This window comes from Anthonomus grandis, chromosome 7 (genome assembly GCF_022605725.1).
Source record: "Anthonomus grandis grandis chromosome 7, icAntGran1.3, whole genome shotgun sequence".
Taxonomy (NCBI): Eukaryota; Metazoa; Arthropoda; class Insecta; order Coleoptera; family Curculionidae; genus Anthonomus; species Anthonomus grandis.
In genome coordinates, this window is record NC_065552.1 from 477,405 (window position 1) to 499,783 (window position 22,379).

At 36.1% G+C, this 22,379-nt stretch overlaps 1 protein-coding gene across 1 annotated transcript in view; it reads left to right on the forward strand.

Annotated features, from left to right (window-relative positions):
- The window catches only part of LOC126738264 (nuclear valosin-containing protein-like), a 32,280-nt gene that overhangs the window by 6,475 nt on the left and 3,426 nt on the right, over positions 1-22,379 (forward strand). The window contains exons 5-15 of the mRNA XM_050443507.1: positions 4,350-4,569; positions 4,632-4,786; positions 8,607-8,734; positions 8,809-8,944; positions 11,478-11,721; positions 13,238-13,386; positions 13,441-13,560; positions 13,774-13,941; positions 17,842-17,964; positions 18,200-18,406; positions 20,227-20,454. Coding sequence (XP_050299464.1) covers positions 4,350-4,569; positions 4,632-4,786; positions 8,607-8,734; positions 8,809-8,944; positions 11,478-11,721; positions 13,238-13,386; positions 13,441-13,560; positions 13,774-13,941; positions 17,842-17,964; positions 18,200-18,406; positions 20,227-20,454 — 1,878 coding nt within the window. The remainder of the gene's footprint in view (positions 1-4,349; positions 4,570-4,631; positions 4,787-8,606; positions 8,735-8,808; positions 8,945-11,477; positions 11,722-13,237; positions 13,387-13,440; positions 13,561-13,773; positions 13,942-17,841; positions 17,965-18,199; positions 18,407-20,226; positions 20,455-22,379) is intronic.

A 22,379-nucleotide genomic window follows, 5' to 3' on the forward strand; every position in this document is an offset into this window, starting at 1 on the left:
GAGCCGGCCTCGGAACCGGTTTACCCTGAGATAACCACAAACAGGGAGCCAGTCCCCTCAACATCGTCAGTCTCAGATCTCACCAAAACCGTAAATCCTACTCCTAAACTAACAAAAAACCCACTCTACATGCCCTTGAATAACCTGTCCTTAGCGGGCAAGGGGAGGAGCACTGATCCCGTCAAAAATATCAACAAAATCCCAAAAGTGGTCTTAGGGACACAAAGAACTGGGCCGCAAAATACAAGCTATTCTGCGAAAACAAAATAAACATTGTAAAAGTCCAAAAAGATAGACTGGGATTAGCGCTCTTCCCCAAAACCTCAAACGACCACCGTGCACTAACGGGACTACTCAAGGAGGAGGGAATGGAATTCCACTCCTTCTTCCTTGAGGAGGACAGGAAGCTGAACGTAATACTTAGAGGACTTGACCAAAACTTCAAGTTAGAAGAGGTCGAGGAGGAGTTGAGGGCAATGGGATTCGACCCGGAGGAACTGGGTTGGTTTAAAACCGGCCCAGGCCGACGGAGACCCACGGACCTCATCAGATTCCTCGTCCCGAAGGAACAGGAGAATGTGTTTAAGATTGATAGCATTCTAAACATTAGGGTCCGCGTCGAGCGCTTAAGGACTCAGACAATAGAAAACAGGAACCAAATTGGGCAGTGTCATCGCTGCCAGGAATATGGTCATGTCCTAAGCAATTGCAACGCGAAGCCGCGTTGCCACAAATGCAAGGGCGAACACTTCTACTCAGAACGTGTTAAAAACAGAGCAACCCCGGCTGAGTGTTGCAATTGTGGCGGTGATCACCCGGCGAGCTATTGGCGCTGCCCAAAAAACCCAAACATTAAAAATGTAAACAACCAAAAAAAAAGCTTCGCTGAGACCTTGAGGAAGACCGACGCGGAAATCAGGAGGGCGGAGCCAAAGGAGGGCAACTCTTCATCGCACATAAAACGCCCAGAGCTCTCGATAAAAAACACAAATCTCCTGAACCTTCTAAGCTTGCCCGACGGGATCTTAGAAAAGAAAATAGACAACCTAATGGCAAAATTAGAAAAATTAAATTCAAACCCGGCTATCAAGCTACTGCTGGGAGTCGAGGTCTAGTCTCTCGCGGTGTACGTTCGCTTCCTTCCCAACGTGCTCAAATCCCATTCCTATCCTTACCAATCACTTAAAAACAAACCGCATATAAAACCCAATCCAACCGTCAAAATCCTAAAACCACACCAAAAAGTACCGTAAAGGACCGGTTACGTTCACACCTCCGCCCGACCTTCTCTCGCTAACCAAAGTTCCGCAATCTGAGGGGGCGTGGTCTGTTTCACAGGCTCGCGTCCAATAACATTACATCCAGACCTCATAAATACATGCGACCAAACCTATCCCGACCAGTCGGTTCCTATTCTCCGAGCAAGTCAAAAGTCCAAGCACCTAGATGCGACCCAGAATTATAAAAAAGTGGCGCCTAATCTCGACAAGGATCTATCAAAAGACCGGCAAGAGCCATTGTTGCTAGCCCGAAATAGTCAGTGCGTAGATGAGTATGTGGTATGAAGTTTCCTCCCCTGTACCGCAATTCAGACAGAGTGGGCTTTCTCTTATACCAAGAAGATGTAGATGCCTGTTTAGACTGTTGTGCCCAGTCAAGATTCCCACCAAGTCTTTGTTAGCAGTCGCCTTGCTTTAGAGCCGTCATGGTCTGGTATCATTTCCTTGGCCTGTCTACATCCTTCTGTCCTTCTCCAATTCTTCCTTGTTTTTTGCCAGGCCCAATTATTAAGTGCCTGGGAGATTTGTTTTCTGCTGAGACCGAGACAAGGTTCGGGGCCTACGAAGGGGTTAACGGAACCTTGTCTTGCCAGTTCGTCGGCCCGCTCATTGCCCTCAACACCTTGGTGTCCTGGGACCCACCTCAGTCTCACTTCCTTGTGTGCTGCAAGCCTTTCCAATGCGTCTCTGCATTCCTGGACTAGCGCTGAGCTGGCCCTGGGTTTCTGAATCGCCTTGAGTGCAGCTTGACTATCGACGTAGATGCAAATCCCCCCGTCACCTTCCAATGCCTCTCGTTTGTTTCTTCGAGTATAGCAAACACCTCCGCTTGTAAAACTGGGGTGTGTTTTCCTAGCGGGAAGGATTCCCCTGTGTTCGTTTCCATCCGTGTACCAGGCCTGGAAACCACTTGGCTCTTGAACTTGGTTCGCCGACCATTCTTTCCTTGTCGAGATTTCAACTTGAAACCCCTTCTTTAACCTTAGTTTGGCAAAACTAAAAAACAAAAAAAATAAACAAACCATAATATAGTAAGAATACAATTAAACTAGATTTAACATATAATTTTTAATGTTAAATATTAAAAATTTAGCATTAAAACATGTTAAAAACGAACACAGTACATTTAAAATCTCTCTGCTAAAAAGTCTCCTATTTATAGTAGTGTCTTGCAACAAGCATTCCTTTTACACTTTTTTGAAAGAGCTTTTTTTATTATGAATCTCTTTGATATCTGCAGGATGATGATTATACAGCTTTTTACCATCGAATTTTTTATTGATGTACTGTTAGGTATCACTAAAATTACATCATTGGCCCTTCTACTGCTATATTCATGTCTTTCTGTTACATTGCTGTGGTTTCTATATTTTTTATGAATAAGACAAACGGATTCCAAAATGAATAGAGAAGGCAGAGTTAAGATTTTGTGGCAAATGCGTGAATCCCTCGCTCCAATTTTGCAGCAGTTGTATCTGATAGCCCTTTTTTGCAACACAAAAACACTTTTGAAAAGTTGGTCACAACATGCACCCCAGAAACATAATCCATACCTTAGATTTGATTCAATTAGTGCAAAATAAGTATTTTTGGCAACACTAAACTCTACCTCCTGGGATACCACCGGAGCATAACAATTTGATGCTAGTTTATTGCTTAGTAGCCTAATATGGCTTCCAAATTTTAATTAATATTCTTAAAAATTTATTTTCACTCAAATTATTTAAAGTACCTATACCCGAGGATACTTTACTTAAACTGCATTTAAAATGCTGGTTTTGGTAATATTTAGAGTTCATTTATTACAGTCAGACCATTCTTTTATCACAGCAATGTCCCTATTTATTCTTTCATTTAGATTTGCATCATTAAGATCATGCTACAGCACTGTTGCATCATCTGCAAATTAAGTAAATTTACCTGTGATCTTTAGACTTACCATGTCATTTATGTACAGGAAAAACAAGATGGGATCCAACATTGATCTCTGGGGACACCATGTGTGACAAATTGCTCCCTTGACAATACACCATTTCCAGTTACAGTTTGTCGCCTATCTCTTAAATATGAACCAAACCATTCGAGAGACAGCCCTCTAAATCCGTACCGCTTAAGCTTCCACGATCAGCAATCAAATGCCTTGGTCAGATCACAGAATACCGCTGAAGCAAGCTCCCTATTGTTGATTCCCAGATATAAAGACTCAACCCAATCCAAACTGCTCACTCAGAATTATATTTTTTTGCATCAGATATGATGCCATGTGGGTTTTTACTAATTTTTCAATAATTTTAGACAGGGTTGAAAGCAATGCTATGTAATTAGAGGGAGTTTCAGGATCACCGCCTTGTACACGGGAATTACTCTTGCTATCTTAAGACATTCTGGAAATATGCCTAGTAGAATAAGACTGATGATTTGAGACTGATGTGATGAAAATCACAAAAATTTGGAATTTTACTTGCTAAATTCATACCAATAGGTTCTATATTTGATCTTAGGGTTGAAACATTCCTTTGCTTCCCTCTCAGTTCATTGACCACTTTCCAAGCTTCTCTCTGAATATTACCTGAATTACTTAATCTTTTTTTGAGATAATTATTTTTAGCTTTCTTAATAATTACTCTAGGTATACAAAACTGTATCTGTGTTAAAATAATTAACAAACCTGTTGTTATTTATAAAAAAATTGCGAATAATAATGCAGTGATCTGAGATTTCTTGCAGATACCTGTATTCCCTTAGTAATCCCATTCTTTCTAGATTTTTTTCTTTAATGTCTTGACTGAAAATGCATTATTGAAGTTCTCACATAATATTTAGTATTCCTATTTGTACCTATTGCAAAAGAATTACCCAAAAATGTACTTGAAATATCCTAAGCTTATAACATTGAAAGGCTAGAATTAGCATTGTCAAGGAACTATGAGCAATTATTGGTTTGCTTACATCATCTCTGATGCAATGACGCCAAATGCTTATGTAGAAATAGCAAAGAAAGTATTTTATAATATCATAAAGGGTGGCAAATATGCGTCATGCCAATTAAATTCTTTTATTGTAACGTAGGAATTGGGCGTGCAGTTGATAAAAGTGGCCGCTCCCGAATTAGTGGCGGGCGTAAGCGGAGAAAGTGAGGAACGGATAAGGGAACTGTTTGAGCGGGCATGTAACGCCGCCCCCTGCATCTTATTTATCGACGAGATCGACGCCATCACCCCGAATAGACAAAACGCGCAGAAAGAGATGGAGAGACGAATCGTCGCTCAGATTCTGAGCTGTTTGGACGGTAACGTTACACCCAATTTTGGGGATTAACAATTGTTGTTAAGTTGGGGAATTCGTTCTTAGATTTATGCGACTCAGAAAACGGGGATAAAGTGCTGGTAATTGGTGCGACCAACAGGCCGGACTCGATCGATCCGGCTTTGAGGCGTGCCGGAAGGTTCGACAGGGAAATTTGTCTGGGAATCCCCGATCTGAAAGCTAGAGAGGCCATTTTACGGGTAAGAAAAATTCATTAGGATCTTAAAATATATGAGGGGTTCCATTCCAAAACTTGCTTTCTCCATATTGGGTAAAATTTCACAATTGACAAAAAACGTTTTAGAAGATTTTCAAATACAAATTTAATATGTACGGATTTACTATAATCATTTGTGTGCTAATTTTATTTTAATCCATTTTTTTCCATTTATTCCATTGCATTCATTTAAATCCTGTTTATTTAATTTCCATAAAATTTATTAAAACAATATGGACAAGACAAGTTTTGGCATGACTGCATGGATAAGACATGTTTTGGCACGAAAAAGTACAGCAATTGACTGATCTTATTTTTTTTATTAAAAAAAGATAACATTATTTAAAAAATCGTAATTTGTTAAATTCTTAGCGAAATATCTTCTTCCACTCCTCCTTCGCAAAATTCATTATTTTCAGTTTCTTCGTCCATTCTCCCAATGGTTTTCTCCTGTTCCTCGAAGAAATTTTTATAAAATTCTAAATCATTTCTCCCCATCCAATCTTCCCCATAATGAGCAACTAGTAACTTTTTGACATCTTGAAGTTTTTTTTTCATTTCAAGGAGTGGCGGGTATTCCTTTATCAATGTTACCCACTTCTATTTGATTCAATCGTTTCCCACGTTTAAAAATTGTCTTGGATTCTCCAACATCACTGTTGTAGTGTTCTTCACCTCTAACTGTTATTTTATCACCATTTTTCTCAATTACAATCCTTTTCGCTTTAGAAAATTTAAAGTGCCAAGACTGCACACCTTTCAGATACTCCTTTGCAACTTCCTTCCAAGATTTGACACCAGAATCTGTTAAATTATAAGTAAGCTAAGATAATTTAGATTTCTGTTCTTTTCGGTTAGTTATGGATGTAGGGTATGCATGCTATTCGTACAGTTTATAATGCGGTTCGCGACTTTTTTTTTAATTATAAGTGTAATATTCAAGGTCCTAACAGCTCCTTCTTCTAAGGGTAGCTGAAACATGACCTTTATTTCCTCTTTACAGTTCCATGCTGAATTAATACACACTGATGGATTTTTTTTTCTTTATATTTATATTGTAACCTAATTTATATCTATGAGTGATATGTAATATCTTAAGAGGAAATATAAACTGTCTATTATTATTATTATAGATTTTTGCCTTGCGGCAATCACACTCCCGTTTTACGGGGAACATTCACTTATCCCAGATATCTAAGATATCAAAAGGATTAAGCTCTGAGGAGACCCTTTCCAGGTTGTCGGGCCCTGGTTGGTGTTCGGTCTTCTGTACCCATGAACTTTCTGACGACCCGTGCTGTCCCCAGTAGCACCGCTTTTTGCATGTTTTTGTAGTGGTGCTCACTTAGTCCCAGTTGTTTGAGGTTCTCTACAAGGGTTTTTGGTATAAGTCCAGTTGACGAGATTATTATCGGAATTGTTTGAACATGCTCCATCTCCCATTGCCGTCTCAACCCTTCAAGATCTCGATATTTGATGATCTTTTCATTGTATTTTCCAACGTCAATCAGCGTGGTTCTCCTTAGTCGCTTATCCACCAGGATAAGATCTGGTCTATTGTTGACAGTTCTTTGGTCGGTGAGAACAGTTGGGTCCCAGTACAATTTATACTCGCCATTTTCAAGAACCGGCTCTGGAGTATAATTGTAATATGGAACTTTGTCCGTCCTCAAGAGGTTCAGTTTAACTGCAAGTTCTTGGTGCAGTATTTTTCCCACCCAGTCATAACGTGCCTTATACTCAGTTTGGGCAAACGTTTGACATCCTCCCGTTATGTGTTGGATGGATTCTGTCACTTGGCATCCATATCGACATTTGTCACTCTGTACTGAAGGATCCGAAATAATGCACTTCAAGTAGTTTCTAGTTGGAATAACTTGGTCTTGTATGGCCAAGAGGAAACCTTCCGTTTCGGGAAACAGTTGTCCTGAAGTTAACCAGTAGTTCGACTCGTTGGTGTCGACATGTCCCTGGCTAACCTCGTTGACGTGTCTCCCGTGCAATGGTTTTTGTGCCCATGCTCGATGTTTTTCTTCATCAGTGACGTGGTGACTTTCGATTTCGCGATTCTTCAGTTTCAGAGGTGTAGAGTCATCGACCTCGCATATAGCACGGTGCAGAGCGGACGATCTAGCCTTTTCATGAAAGAAATTTCTCAGAACTGAAATTTGTCGGTCTAACTGTTTGCCAATGTCTGCCAATCCTCTACCTCCCTGGTGTCTTGGTAGCGTAGTTCTTTCTGTGGCACTTCGAGGGTGGTGTTTTTGAGCCTTAGTCAATAATGTTCGTGCCTTCCGTTGCAAGTTCTGGATGTCCGTCTTGCTCCATCCCACAATTCCAAAGGAATATGTTAGTGCTGTACAGGCATACGTATTCAACGCCTTAAATAGATTCTTACTGTTGAGGCTCGTTTTCACTATGTGCTTTACTCTTGTTGTAAACTCAGCAGTGAGTTTATCTTTCATTGTTCGGTGGTCTATTCGCGTTGCCTGCACCATTCCCAGGTATTTGTATGTATCACCCTCTTCCATGGCATCTATAGTTTGGACATCCTGCATCTCGAAGGATCTCGGCTGCATCTTTCCTCGTACAATGTTGTTAATACGACACTTATCCAGCCCAAACCTCATTCCGATATCAACAGAGAATTCCTACACGATGTTCAGCATCTGATCCAGTTGATTACTAGTGGCACCCATTAGCTTTAGATCGTCCATATAGAGCAAATGATTGACTCTTGCGATTTTCCTACTATTCTTCTTAATAGCAAAGCCGTAAGAGGTGGAATTGAGTCGAGATGATAGAGGATTCATGGCTAGACAGAACCAAAGTGGACTCAGAGAGTCGCCCTGGAATATACCCTTACGGATCGGTATTGTGTTTGTCTCAATACTCTCTCCAGTAGGAAGTTGTAGATGCATAGTTGTTCTCCATATCGCCATTATGCTCTCCAGTAAAGTCACAATGCGTTCATCTATTTTATATATCCTAAGGACATCAATAAGCCATTCATGTGGGATAGAATCGAAGGCCTTCTTGTAATCGACATAGGCGGTGTAGAGATTTCTCTTATTACTATAGGCCTGGTTGCAAATTACGGAGTCGATGGTCAATTGCTCCTTACAGCCCATGTCTCCCCTAGCACATCCCTTCTGTTGAACAGCAATAATGTTGTTGTCCTCGCAATGTTGGTATATGCGCTCTGTAAGACACGCGGTTATCAGCTTATACAGTGTTGGTAAACATGTTATTGGCCGATATTTCGCTGGATCTTGTGTGTTCTGTGGATCTTTTGAGAGCAGAAAAGTTGATCCCTGAGTGAGGAACGTTGGAAGTTTGTTCGGTTCCATCAGCAGATCATTTATTAGTGTGGTCCGTTGTTTGTGGGTTGACCACAGCTTTTTGATCCAATAATTATGTACGTGGTCTGGACCAGGGGCTTTCCAGTTGTGAAGGCCTTTAATTATAGTGGAGACCTCTTCAACGGTAAATGGCTGATGATGCATTTGCTCGAAAAGTTGAGACTTTTGTCGCTCTTTATCTATCCAACTGGCCTGGTTATTACATGGTGTTGTCGTTGTTAATTGATGACTCAAGAATATTATTATTATTATTACTATTATTATTTGGCACAAAATTCCTTTGAAAAAGGTCGAGGTAACAATAAAATTCGCCCAGCATTAACCCATAACCCTCACGTATCAGACATTTTTAAATATTGAATTGCTTTAAAACATAGACTTCAATAATGTGGAATAAAAAAAGACTCACGCTTAGATTAAGGATATTTATGTTTAATGCAGGTTTTGACTGCAAACTTAACGCTCGCCCCAAACTTCGATTACGAGGCGATCGCGAAAAACAGTCCCGGATATGTGGGGGCCGATTTGTTATCTTTAACGCGAGAAGCGGCCATGGCGGCCGTAAGCAGGTAACATTTCAATTCGGTCTTAGTACCGTAATGGGTTTAAGCATAGTCAGTTCTCTCATTCTCTCTCTCTTTAGGGCTTATAATAAAATCAAAGAGGAGCGCAGAATCGAGCAGGTTTTGGCGGCGGAACGGGTGGCAGAAGAACAGAAGAAACGGGAGGAGGTGGCGAAGAAGAGGGCGGAAGAGGCGGCCAAGAAGCAACGAGAGGCGGTAAGTTTCGATCGCGTATGTTTCATTCAAAAAAGTACAGTCATTGTTGGCCTGAAAAAATCAACAGTCCAGATTTGTTAAAAAAAAATCATTACTAGGAGTAATTTAATAGTGTACCTAGTGATGTAAAATTCTCGAGCACGTAATTTAAAAGAATGTTCCCTGAGCACGAACGAGCATGAACGAGAATAAACAAGCATAAACGAAAAAAACCTAAGAATTTATGTTTGGGATGTGGTAAAGTATTCAAAAACTTATTTTTCATGATTTTTTCTCAAAATTCTCAAAATGCCTAGACAAATGCTCAATATTCTCCTAATGCTTTGAAAAATACTGACACTGAATTATTGTTCTAACTTTATAAAAACTTTAACATCATAATATTCATAAATCCGGATAGAATAAGAATATTCATCATAAATAACCAAATATTATATCTAAAGGGGTTTTTAAAGAATATACAAGAATTTATGTTACCGATCAGGGATATTATATTCTTAAAAACTGAGGATAGTTTGTGTGCTATGCTACGTGAATACAAATACAAAGTAGGTAAAGTAACATGAAAATAACATGAGAAACGTTTTATGATGTGAGAAGTAAAAAGTAACTCGAAAAAAAGCTTTATATAAAAAAATAAACTGCAATCTGCAATAAACCAAAAATACAGTTTTAACCTAACTCAGGTACTCTAATTGTGGATCAATATCAAGATCAAGAGTAGTCAAGCCCATCGAAACTTTCTGGCCCAATGCTACTATTGGAATCGAAATCGTGAACACTGTAGGCCCCGCTCTCTTCGTCATCGGATTCATCAGTCTCTGAATTCTCAGATTCTAATGTTAATAATAAATCATGGACCTGATCACCCAGAGGAGGAGCTGTCTGTGTAGACGTGGAAAAATCTAAGGATTGAGGTTGGTTTATCTCCATTGACGTTGATTCACCTTGTCTTTGGGACTCTTTGGCCATCAGATTAAGGTTACAGCCAATATAGGTTAGCATTTCCGTTCCCTTCACCGTCAAACGATTTCGACGTTTAGTATGGACTAACGAATACCTACTAAATGTTCGCTCAGTCGCGGCTGACGAAGGCCGAAGCGTCAAAATGCTTCCTGCTAAATCCTTGATAGCTGTTTTCGAGCAATAACCAGGCCACCACGTTATAGGATCTATTTTGCCAACAATGCCCCATAAATAGGGCTTCGCAAATGTTTCAGTATGTGCTATCTATTGAGCTAATTCAACGGCGATTGCACTTTCTTGAAGACGAAAATTGTCATTAGTGGCAGCCAGTGTATTAATAAATTGTATCCCTAAAATAAAAATACATCATATTATTACATTAGATACTATGTTAGTAGTTGTAAATGTCTTACCATCGGAGTGTTCCTCAGATGATAAATGTATTCCTTGATATTTCGGGTTTAAAATGTTAGCAGCTAAATGTACTCCGCAAACGACTTTGCTCTTTCGATCACTTAGGTTTTTGATTAGCGTTTCTTCCTCTTTTTGGTTATTGGTAGTCCAGGTACCTCTTTTAGAAACACATTATGGAGTTCATAAAAGGCTTCTGTGACATCAGACATTTGCAGGTTTTCTCCTTCCAGCCTTGTTATCCATTAAAGGAAACTCTCATTACCTTCTCAACCTTGATCCGATATATGTCATCATCGAGATAATTTTTTTTCACTGCTGTGCTTGATTTGTCACTGATGTCTTCCGAAATGGCTAGCATTTTTAATATTTGTCTGGTGCTCCATAGGCTTTCCATACACTTTAAGATAGATCCCCACCGAGTTACCACAGGTAATTTTAAAGCTACTGCCTTACCAGTTTTCTCTACTTATAATTTATTAAACGTAGCAAGTACAACATGTATTTGATGAATTTGTTACTTCTTTAACAATTTGTTTGCTGTTGCCGACGCCGACAGTAGTTTTTATAAATAAAGCGCGCCGAATACAGAATCGTGCTAAAAATTCTCTAGTGAACGTTCGCGCACGAGAGAACGATCTATCTTGCGCGCACGAACGATTTAAGGGCGCGAACGTGCGCGAATATTCGCCATAGCACGAAGGGAACGTTCCTTCATTTACATCACTAAGTTTACCTGAAATGAAATATGTACAAATTTACAAAAAATATATATTTTTACTAGCTGATAGTATGGGTTGATATAAATTGTACTAAAAACGACTTACTCGTGGAACTTAACAGCCGCAGAATTTCTTAACTGTCTCCATTTAAATATTACAAGGCTTTTTCTAAGTACAACATTTTTTACCATTAACAAGCTTAGGACTTACTCTTAAAATTGTACTAAGTAAGCCTTATTAGCCTTTATATTAGAGAGATTAGATATATTGACCCAATAATCTAATACATTAGCCACTGCTGTTAAGGTTCTCCAATTATTCTTTACTAGTCAGACAGCAGTAATTTAATATTTTTTTTCTTTGTCCTGAGACTAAAGATACTACTTACTATCCTATAATTTGAATTTTTGTTGTTATTTTTTTTTTGAATGCAGGAAGAGGTCGCGGTCGCCTCAATTTCGAAAAAAGAAGAAGAAGAAATAGTCGTCGACGATGACGTAAACAAACCGGAAACGAAAGACCCGCAAGGGGGAGACGCCGTCGTCGTGTTGGACGATACGGAAGAACCGCAAGAAAACTTGAGCGACGGAAAATCCGATGAAAAAGCGGGTAAAGAGCCAAGTGAGACCGCCAACGGAGTTGCGACCGCCGTGGAGCCGGATATTATTGTCGAAGAAGGTAATAACGCAAAGATGTGTATTTAGCCTAAAGTTTCAGTAAACAATTATCTTTCATAATTGTATCATTACAAGTACATAGAAAATTAGCATAATTACAGTTCTGATAAAAATAAGGTAACTAGGAGTAATTTAAAGCACATTTCCAGAGAATTTGGAATACAGAATTTCCTGGAAATGTGGGTTCATGAGAAATTTAAAAAATAATTTTCAGAGGAGGCAAATAAGCCACACTTCTAGAAATGAGCTTTGCTAGCTGGGTCTACCAAAACTTATCATCTAAAAGTTCTTATGGTCATGAAAAAATAAATAATATTAAAAAAAAACTAAAAGAACACGCTTTTATTGCTAATCGAAGTAAAAAGTAGAAAATCATTTTTAATTGCAAAGGGGTTTTTATTACAGTAGTAGAAGGTCGGACAATCAAACATAATTAATTACCTCAAATTAAAATCATAATAAAATTTAAGTTATTAACAGAATAATTGTATAATTCAAAGTAAAAAGCGAGGGGTGCATTTTAATTTATTTTCATAACTCTTTTCTCATAGATAGTTGCCAATACAATAATTGTCATATTTAATATATCGAGCACCCCATACTTTTTACTCTGATTTGAATTATTCTGTTAATAACTTTACTATTGTAAAAACCATTTACTACTGTAATAAAAACCCCTTTGCAATTAAAAATTATTTTCTACTTTTTAGTTCGATTAGCAATAAAAGCGTGTTTTTAAACTATTATTCATTATTTTGTTAAAAGCATCTCATATTACCTGAATCCTTTCAGGGGCGGCGGCTTGTTCAAACTTTTCACACATTCAATAAAATGAATGTTAACTGAAAAGTATACTAATTTGATAAATAGAAAATCCAACGTACAATTAAGCAAAATTCTGCTTGCCGTCCGTGCAACTATAGACATACCCATTTAAATGTCATTAATCACATATTGTTTTTGAACGTTAACCAACAAGAATTTATTATTCCTGGCAGTCCTAATAAGGATAATGGAAAAGTGGTCTTAAATTATTGCATTGTTATCGGTCATTCATATATGTGCAAAGTTTCAAGTTGATCAGACTTTTAGAAACCAGTGAAAATTAAGCTCAAAGATTCCGTTAGAGTTTGTCTAGCTAAGGAAAGGTACACCATCTGTTTCAAAGCTACGCCAAGTTTTGTCCCTTAATAACGCGCGATTAGCGACAGTAGCGCGCCTTTTTTTAATTTTAATTTTAGAAAACTAAAAGGCACAGAACACAAATATAAGAATTAACGCAACGGCACTGTTTATATGGAAATCGGGGCGACCGTTGCTTTGGCAGCGGCGTAAACAAATTTACTGCGCAACCGAGCCGAACAATACGTGCTGTACCTTTCCTTAGCTAGACAAAGTCTACATACATACATACATACATAGATACAACCCGAGCTAATAAAAGCGCGTTAATAAGGCAAATTAATATAAATTAAATTATTAGAAGAAAATTTAAGATAAAATTTCCTTTCTGTTAGAATCCTTACCGGTTCAAGAACCGATGCCCGTAGATGACGTAAAAACATTAACGGACTTGGAGGAACTTCAGTTATGGCTCCACGACCGTTCGCCAATAAATGACGAGCAACTAAAGTCACTGTGCATCACTATGGAAGACTTCGCTTTGGTACGATCTAACTATATCGATAATATTCCACTTTAAATCGATTGATTATTATAGGCGTTAAAAAAAGTGCAACCGTCGGCGAAACGCGAGGGATTCGCCACGGTGCCGGATACCACGTGGGACGACGTCGGATCACTACGGGACATCCGAGAAGAATTACAAATGGCCATTTTGGTAAGTCGGTATGAAGTTCATTAAAATGGATACAAATGTAAATTTGATATAACCATACACCCGAAAGTATCCACAGTTTTCTAATCATTTTCCTGTAATGTTTCGGTCTACTTAATAAGTTTCTATACATGCTCTAACGATTTTGACATGAATAAAAAATATTTCACCTTACTATTATTGCTATATTATTTATTATGTTAAATTGATTTGTAGGCGCCAGTGAGACATTCCGAACAATTCGAGGCTCTGGGTCTTCACGTTCCGACTGGCGTGCTACTGTGCGGTCCACCGGGATGCGGTAAAACGCTTTTAGCTAAGGCGATCGCCAACGAAGCCGGAATTAATTTTATTTCCGTTAAGGGACCGGAATTAATAAATATGGTGAGTGTTCAACGAAAGCATCGTGAAATCCGTTTTTTTTTTTGACTGATTTTAGTAATTTTTTAAATTTAACCACTGATTCTCATTTGGAGTCCCTATATAAATTGAAATTTCCAGTTCCAACATATAGAGATTGAAATATCAATAACTGGAATTTTATTCCAGGCCTCTGAGCCATTTTCACTTCTTAAATGTGTTAGAAAACTTTAAATTTTAGTTACTTGTTAATTTCAAAAAGATACTGTATGTTCTTATCCTAGGAATTTGTTTACTCTAATTTTTAGACTGGTTAGAACTTAACTGAGTTGGACAATCAATTTACGCTCCTGGAATGATTCTTTCAAGAATTTCAGTTTGTTTGAGTACCTGGAATAATGCTTTAGATATTCTAAAGACATTCAGGCATTATTTATTTACGGTTCATCCATTTACAATACAAAGTTATCAAAAGGAGCTAGCTGGTATCTAGACTGAAATTATAATTACAAATATGCAAGTTATTTGCCAGAATCCTTGTAAGAGACTCATTTTGCCTATAATTTTTTGAATGGAAGGGTGTATTGAAGGTGCAAGTGTGACGATTTGGCCTGGTCGTAATATTAAAGATTATCTATGTGAGAATTGAGCACACCATGTAGAAAACACATCTCCACAATATCCCGCCTATGTTCCAATGTGTTTAGCTTGAATATGGACAAAAATTCCTCATAAGTAAAACTCTCTCGAACTAAATACATCCTAGAGGCCGCCATTCTAATATACTTCCCTTTAAAAAAATGTTGGAGACATTCAGATATGTCCTGTTTAAGATGCACATGATCCGTCTAGATTTCGTTGCAAAAATAGACAATCGCCATCTGACTCTATTGGGCAAAAGAACTTTATATCATCAGCGAACATTATTACTTTGCTCCTGGTAATGCACAGCAGAAGGTCCAGCAAAAATAATATGAATAAAATTGGTCTTAAATAAGACCCCTGCGGGATTAGAGTCTATTTAAGTGCTCGGAGTAATATTTTAAATACTCTTATCACTTATCAAGGTATTTCAAGTACTTGGAATACTTCTTTAAGTTTTTTTAAGCCTTTTACTAAGTTTATTATTTATTGCTTATTTGATCAAGCAAAAAATATACGTTTACAAAAAAATGTACAGTCACATTTCAACGTTTAGGGTGTTGATCTGGTCAAAATAATACATAAATTAAAATTTTCTTAACATATTTGGCCAAATTATAATTTAAAAATAAAAAAAGTACATGTCAGCATTTAAAAAATTTAAACAAAATATAGTTAATTTAAACAGGAATCACATTCATACATTTACAATGTTATAATTATGCAAATATATCAAATCGGATAGGTCGTCACAATTTTTGCATTTAAATTGAGACGCTTTCAAGATCTCATACTTATGTGAAACCTCTGGCCAGTCATAAGGCATTTTTAGTACAGTTTTAATATAATGGGTTACAAATTATACGAAATTTTAACAGAATTATGTACCTACTATTTATTTAAAAAAGTGGCCAGAGAGCGTGCTCAACGTGCTTCTTCTTTCTTGATTTAAGGTTGTAACAGCTTATCTATCCCTGCTTTTACAAAAATTAGAATAATATTAAGATTAATCTAGGCTTTTGAACTGGAATAATTCTTTTTAAAATTCTTAAGACTTTATGAATGATCTGTTCAATTCTCAGTTCGACATTTTAATTCTGCGCAAACCATTCAGTCTTTCGTCCATCCACGAGAAATTAGGTCAGAGATGTTCAGTTGTCGTCAATAAATTTGGTCGAAAGGGCATTTATTTGAGTGCCTGGATAATTCTTTAAGTATTCTTAAGGCTTTGTATTCACTAAATATGGGACTCTTGCGGCTCCCTCTATCTCTCAAACTCGTTACCTTCGAAGGCGGTAAAATAGATTTTTATGGTTCACTCAAAGATATACCGTTGACTCATATTACGATAAAATAATTAGACCATTGCGCTGGGTCCAACGTTTTTAAGAGGTGATGAAGGGAAGGCGGTCGGCTTGAAAATGATTCTAAATGAAACTTACTAATTAAATAAAGAATTATTAGAGAAGGTTAATAATAAAGCAAAAAAATACATTAATTGATATATTATTATTTTAATAATATTACTTATTTTCTTTTCCAGGGTAAGGTTAAATAATATTTATTTATAAAAGTATAGACTCGCAAATAAAATTAATAATAAAATAGGACCATAATATAGAATACAAAATACAACTATTTCTTATAATTTTAATTCTGTTTCACTGTCATTATCATTGTCTAAACTTGTCGGTAGTTATAGACCCGTAATAATTTTCTACCTATGAAACCTGAATTTCTACGTTTGCTTATTAGAAAAGATACGGTCTGTAGAACATTTTAAAACAAAAACATTTTTGGATAAACCATATTTTGCCCTAAAAAATCTTACTAAATGACATCATTTTCAAAACATTGCTTGCCAATACGTCAATTTTCCACGAGGATATGCGACAGTGTTGCTTTACTGGACAAAAGTCTATAAAGTTTAGGTAAAAGTCGGCAGTTATTAACAAGTTAATAAAAGGAATAAATTTCGGTTTTCACTTGGAATTTCTTGGAAAACTTACAATTAGACAATACATAAGGAATGATAGTTAAGAAAATAGCTTCACAATCCGACAACGCTTTAGTGATTAGTTTGATTTTCCTGAAAAGGTTGTGTGTCAAATGTCAGTAATTTGACAGGTATTTATAAACGTAAATAACTATCAAATTACTGACTATTTTTTACGTTTACTGATTACGTTCCTAAATTAAAGGAGGCAATTTGGCAAACAATTTTGATAAACCAACAAAAAGTGGTTGTGTTTTTAATCATTATATTTTTTTTATTTAATATAGGAATAAAATAAAAATATTTTAGATCGATACAAAAGTGATTAGTCCGCGATAATACTCTAGTATACTTTTAATATTTGTGTCCATAAGTAAATAGAACCATAGAAGAATCGTGGTCCATAAACAACATAAATTTTCTTTTTTTTTTTGTTAAAAAATGGCCCATACAAAAAATTTTTGTTTTAATTTAATGGATTAAGCTTCTTAAACAAATCAAAAAAAAATCTAAAAATCGGTGATTTTGTTAATATTTTCATCCTTAGCGTCTAGTTTTTAAGTAGTTCATCTTGTTTGAGGGCCTCGTTTAGGTTATATTATTGTAAATTCCTGTATTTTAAATTTTCTAGAATGTGTCTACTTACTTGCTTTGACTGTCAGTATTCTCTTGAAATTATTGGTCTCTTTCGGAAAAACAAGGAAGAAAATTAGTTAAAACGACACTCAACGCAAGTCAGGTTAGAGTTTTGGACGTTGTCAATAAAAATATATTCCTGAATTTCGTTACAAAACAATATGATAATTTTGGGTCTGCTTGTGACCCAACAGATGATATTGCGGTCAAAAAATGAATGGTATACATTTCAGCGAACTATACTTATACGTAAGGGGTTATTCCAGGCACTCAAACATACTCAAATACCGGTTAATATATGTACATGCCTGGAGGTTTTGAGTTCGAATATTACGTGTCTTAATTAAGTTATAATTTAAAAAGAGAACCTCTAGTTTCCCCTCGACTAAAGTCTAACTCGAGTTTAAGGCAGTGAAAGCCAACAGTGTGTGCAATTTTGGATATTTTATATTAGAAAATATATTGAAAATTAGACTCTTTCTCTTATTTCGCACATCTCGTTGGCCGAGGGTTTAACGAATATTGAACTTTAAGAATTATTTAAAGTTGCTCAATAAAAAAATAAGAAAGATTTTATAAACGCCGGAACCGCATACGCGGAAACCTTTGTACGAAATTGTAGTGGTTTGATATACCAAAATTTGTTATAGTACGTCGGTGAAAGCGAGAGGGCGGTACGCGTTTGTTTCGAGAGGGCCCGAAATTCCGCACCCTGCGTCATTTTCTTCGACGAGTTGGACGCGTTGTGTCCGCAACGGTCGGATTCCAGAGACGTAAGTTAATCTTAATTTCTTTTTTAATTTAATACATTTCCTTATGGTTCACGTGTGAACGAAAATAAAATTATCAAATTATCCAAAAAAAAAGTGATTCTTCCTCTTGATTGCTCTAAAGAGTAACCTCTTTTATAGCGTTTTAGTTTATCAGGTCGAATATAACTGTTTTTTTTTTTGGATGATTTTCCCTATACATTTTGTTTGGATTTATTAATAAATTCAAACCCTGCAGGGTGGCGGGACGATGCGTCTAGTAAACCAAATGCTCACGGAAATGGACGGGATCGAAGGTAGAAAAGGGGTGTTCTTATTAGCGGCGAGTAACAGGCCGGACATCATCGATCCCGCCGTTTTAAGACCAGGTCGTCTCGATAAGATCTTATACGTGGGTCTTCCATCGCGAGAGGATCGCGTCGATATCCTGAGGGCCATCACTAAGGTAAGACAATATATTCCTAATAGATGGTATTGTTTATTAAAAACGAAAATAAAGACTTTTGCCGTCAATTTATTACATTAAACCCAATTTTCTGGGCACTTTTATTTGCATAGAAAGGAAAAAAAATACAAGTTTACAAAATCTAGTAATAAATTTACGCAAATAAAAGGCCTACAAATTCAGAATCCTGCCATGGCAGATTCTGGTCTTTAACATTGTGACCCCACATTTCATTAAAAAAAAATGGTAATTTCAGTAACGCTTATTAACAGTAATGCTTAACTAATAACTGATTAAATACAGCTTTTTCTTTAATCATATACCTAATAAACCTACATATAAAAGTTCTAAATTTGACAGTTTAACATCAAGCAAAACAATACACATTGCAAACGCCCTAAAAACAGATTAAATTTTTTGTTAAATAAGAAAAAATAGAAAAATTGTTACAGACAGTAAATAAATAAATAAAATGATCCCAATACCAAAAATTGTAATAAATTACTCAAGAAATAAACAATTTAAAAAGTTAAAAAAGAAATTAAGTTAGAAATCATCCTATTACCAAAAGTATTACAAGAAATTGATAATCGGTCCGGATCCAAATTTAAAGAATTTATTTGATAAGCAAAATTGTAAGAAAATGATCGTTTAAATAACTGTGTTTTATGTCTCGGAATGAGAATAGTATTTCTTCTTAAATTTAAATGGTGTACATCATTTTTAAAAGTAATTTTTTGATAGAGATAGGGCGGACTACGATATATTAAAATTTTATAAAAAAATGTTAGGGAAGAATGAGCAGTTCTTCGATTATGCATATTAAGCCATCCAAGTTCGTGAAGTGAATGCATTCGTGAAGGCGAATGCAAGAGTTTTGGAGCTAATATCAAATCAAATAATTTAAAACAAAAATCAACAGTCTTATTCAGAGATTAGTATCATGTGAGTATACGGGGTGTCCATTTGAAAACTTTCAATAGGAATATCTCTGAAACTAAAACAATTAAATGCGCAGTTTTGTACTAATGTTATACAGGTAGGGGTAAAATAACACTTCATAAAAACAGAGTTTATTGTATCTAACTTATACCTTTCTTTAAAAAAATTATTGTACAGGTGCATACTACTCCAAAAGACCTTTAATTTAAAGTATCACAAAAAGGGTGGTGCCATTTAAAAATTTGGGGTTAGTTGTACTTCCCTCGACCTGTATAACATTTGTACTAAATTGCGCTTTGGTAGTTTTTTTAAATTTCAGAGATATTTGCATTGAAAGTTTTCAAATTGATACTCTGTATACTCACATGCTACTAATCTCTTAATAAGACTGTTGATTTTTGTTTGAAGTGTAGAAGTTGGGCCAGACTTTATAGGTGTGTAAGTTGTGGGATCTTTTAACATATTTTTCATTTAGCAATTTATTTATCCCTAGAGTTGCCCTTCGCTGACCTCATCACTATGATATTTGGATTTGATGGCAAAAACGATTTACATGTTTTTAGATCTTTAGGATATTGTTGGTTTTAGCGTAGTTACAATTATTACTTTTTTTTTATGGAAATTTACAATATTATTTACTGAAGGGCTTCTAATATAATTTGGATCTTTACTCACACTCAAATATCGGCTACCAAACTCAAGATCTTTAATTAAAAAGGTATTTCATTAGGGTTTTATTGAAGAGCAAATTTAGGACCCACACATAAATTTTTTTGAATCTCTATGGGCATATCTATATTACTATAATCATAAATAATTAATTAATACCTATGTATGTAAAGTCCTCAAACTGAACTCCTCTTCTTTTTCTTATTTAGAACGGAACGCAACCGAAATTAGACGAAGACGTGGACCTGGTCAGTCTGGGCACATCAGAACAAACCAACGGATACACCGGGGCCGATTTAGCCGCTCTGGTACGAGAAGCATCCGTGTTGGCATTGAAAGAATACATGATGGCGGGAGACTCTGGGAACGCTCTGATGGTCTCTAGCAGGCATTTCGTTAAGGCAGTGGAGAAATTGAGACCGTCTGTCTCGGAAAAGGTAAAGGGCCGTTACTTTACTTTACGTTACTTTAAACATAAGGAAGCGTCTGATTGAAGAGATTATTTATTTTATCAATGATTCAAGTGAAATTTATCATTCTTTTAAAGCTGAATCTGTATTAGAGGCATCAAATTAAAAAAAGACGATCTTTCTAGTATTTCCTTCTTTTCCTCTCAAAATAATTTAAAATTCAATCCATCAAAGTGTTGTGTTATGTGCTTTACCTCTAAGAACAAAAAAAGATTTGCATTGGACGGTTTAAAGCTTTTTCTGGGGGCTAATCAGCTAAGAATTAATGTGCAAAAAATCTTGGATTGCTTTTGGATGATGAATTGCGCTTTAAGTTACACGTTTCTAATGTCATTAAGAAGTCATACTATTCTTTAAAGCCATTGTATGCAAACAGAGATATAATTAATTTTAACGTAAGGAAAAACTGTGTGAGTCTTTAGTACTACCTCTTATGAATTACTGCAATATTGTTTATTTTCCATGTTTAGACAAAATCACTGCGTACCGTTTGCAAAAGCTGTAACATCAATGCTGCAGATTTATTTATGGACCGAGAAAGTATGATAGAGTCTCTGCAAGGCTATGTGAACTTGGTTGGCTGCGCGTGGAAAATCTATTCTCTTTGCAATTGGCGGTTTTCGTGCATAGACTGCTAGCGTCTTCTACTCCTCCCTACCTCCGCAAAGAACTTACTTTTCGGAAAAATTTACTTGAAGCAAATCTAAGATTTATAATAAATAAGTTGTCAATTCCTAGATATCAAACAGCCTTCTTTCGTCGCAGTTTTCCGTATAATGCTGTGGCTATTTACAATGACCTTGTTCCGAATCCTATAAAAGAAATGTCAGTAGCGGGTTTCAAGAAAAAACTAAAGCTGCATTTTTTAACAACACAGAATAGCTAAATTCAGTCAGTCAGTAGGTATTTCTTATTTTATAATTTTTTGATTTTTATGGACCAACGGGTGTATATCTGTCATTGGCGGCTCGTGGGAAAAAAAGTTGGAGAAGATCTGCATGGCCCAGAAAACAGTATTATAGTTAGAGCTGACTTGCCTAGTTTTTATAAATCAAGTCGATCCTTCGGTCCTTTAGGGAAGCGAATCGGTTAATAATATCCTCGTAAAACGGATGTTGCATTTGCATAAGTTCTTTTAATAGTTCTTTATGTCTTGAAATAATAGCCGAACTGGAATGTCTTTCTTGTGAAATAGTATTTCTTGTAAATGTTTTGAGCCTTTTTAAACAAAAAAAACTCCTTTCTACGGACACGCTTGTCGATGGAATGGTGAGAATTAGACCAAATAAATTATAAGCTTCCGTAAAAATGTCTTTATTTGGTTTTAATTTTATTATTAGTTCTTGCAAATTCACATTTTCATAATTTTCATCGGCAGTTTTTGACTCCCCACTAAAAACACTTTTAATTGAAGTGGTTTTTGGTTTCGACAGGGCTTACATTCATTAATAAATTTAATAACTCTTTAAAATTTCCCCTGTTTATTGAGTCAATTTTCTCGTCATGTCCGGGAAACGGCATCTCTTGTTTACTGAGATACAAAATTGCGTCTATAACTGTTTTCATACAAATTCTATTCAATCTAACATTTTAATTTATATAGTCGAGCATTTTCTTTTAAGGCGTCGGCAATGGTGTTTTGATTATTTTCAAAGTTTCTGAACATTAATTGGCATTTTAAATGCTCTCCAGAATCTGCATGTTTATGCAAGGACCTATTAATATTAATAAAATCTGTAAAGCCATCCCTATTCCATACAGATTGTTTATTTGAAAATAGTAAACAGGGCCAGCAATATAATCTTTGCAGCACCGTGCTGCTACACAGCCAATTAAATTCGGTAAACCAAGAAGGCTTAAAATTAATATTATAAGACTTGCCTCTTTTCTTT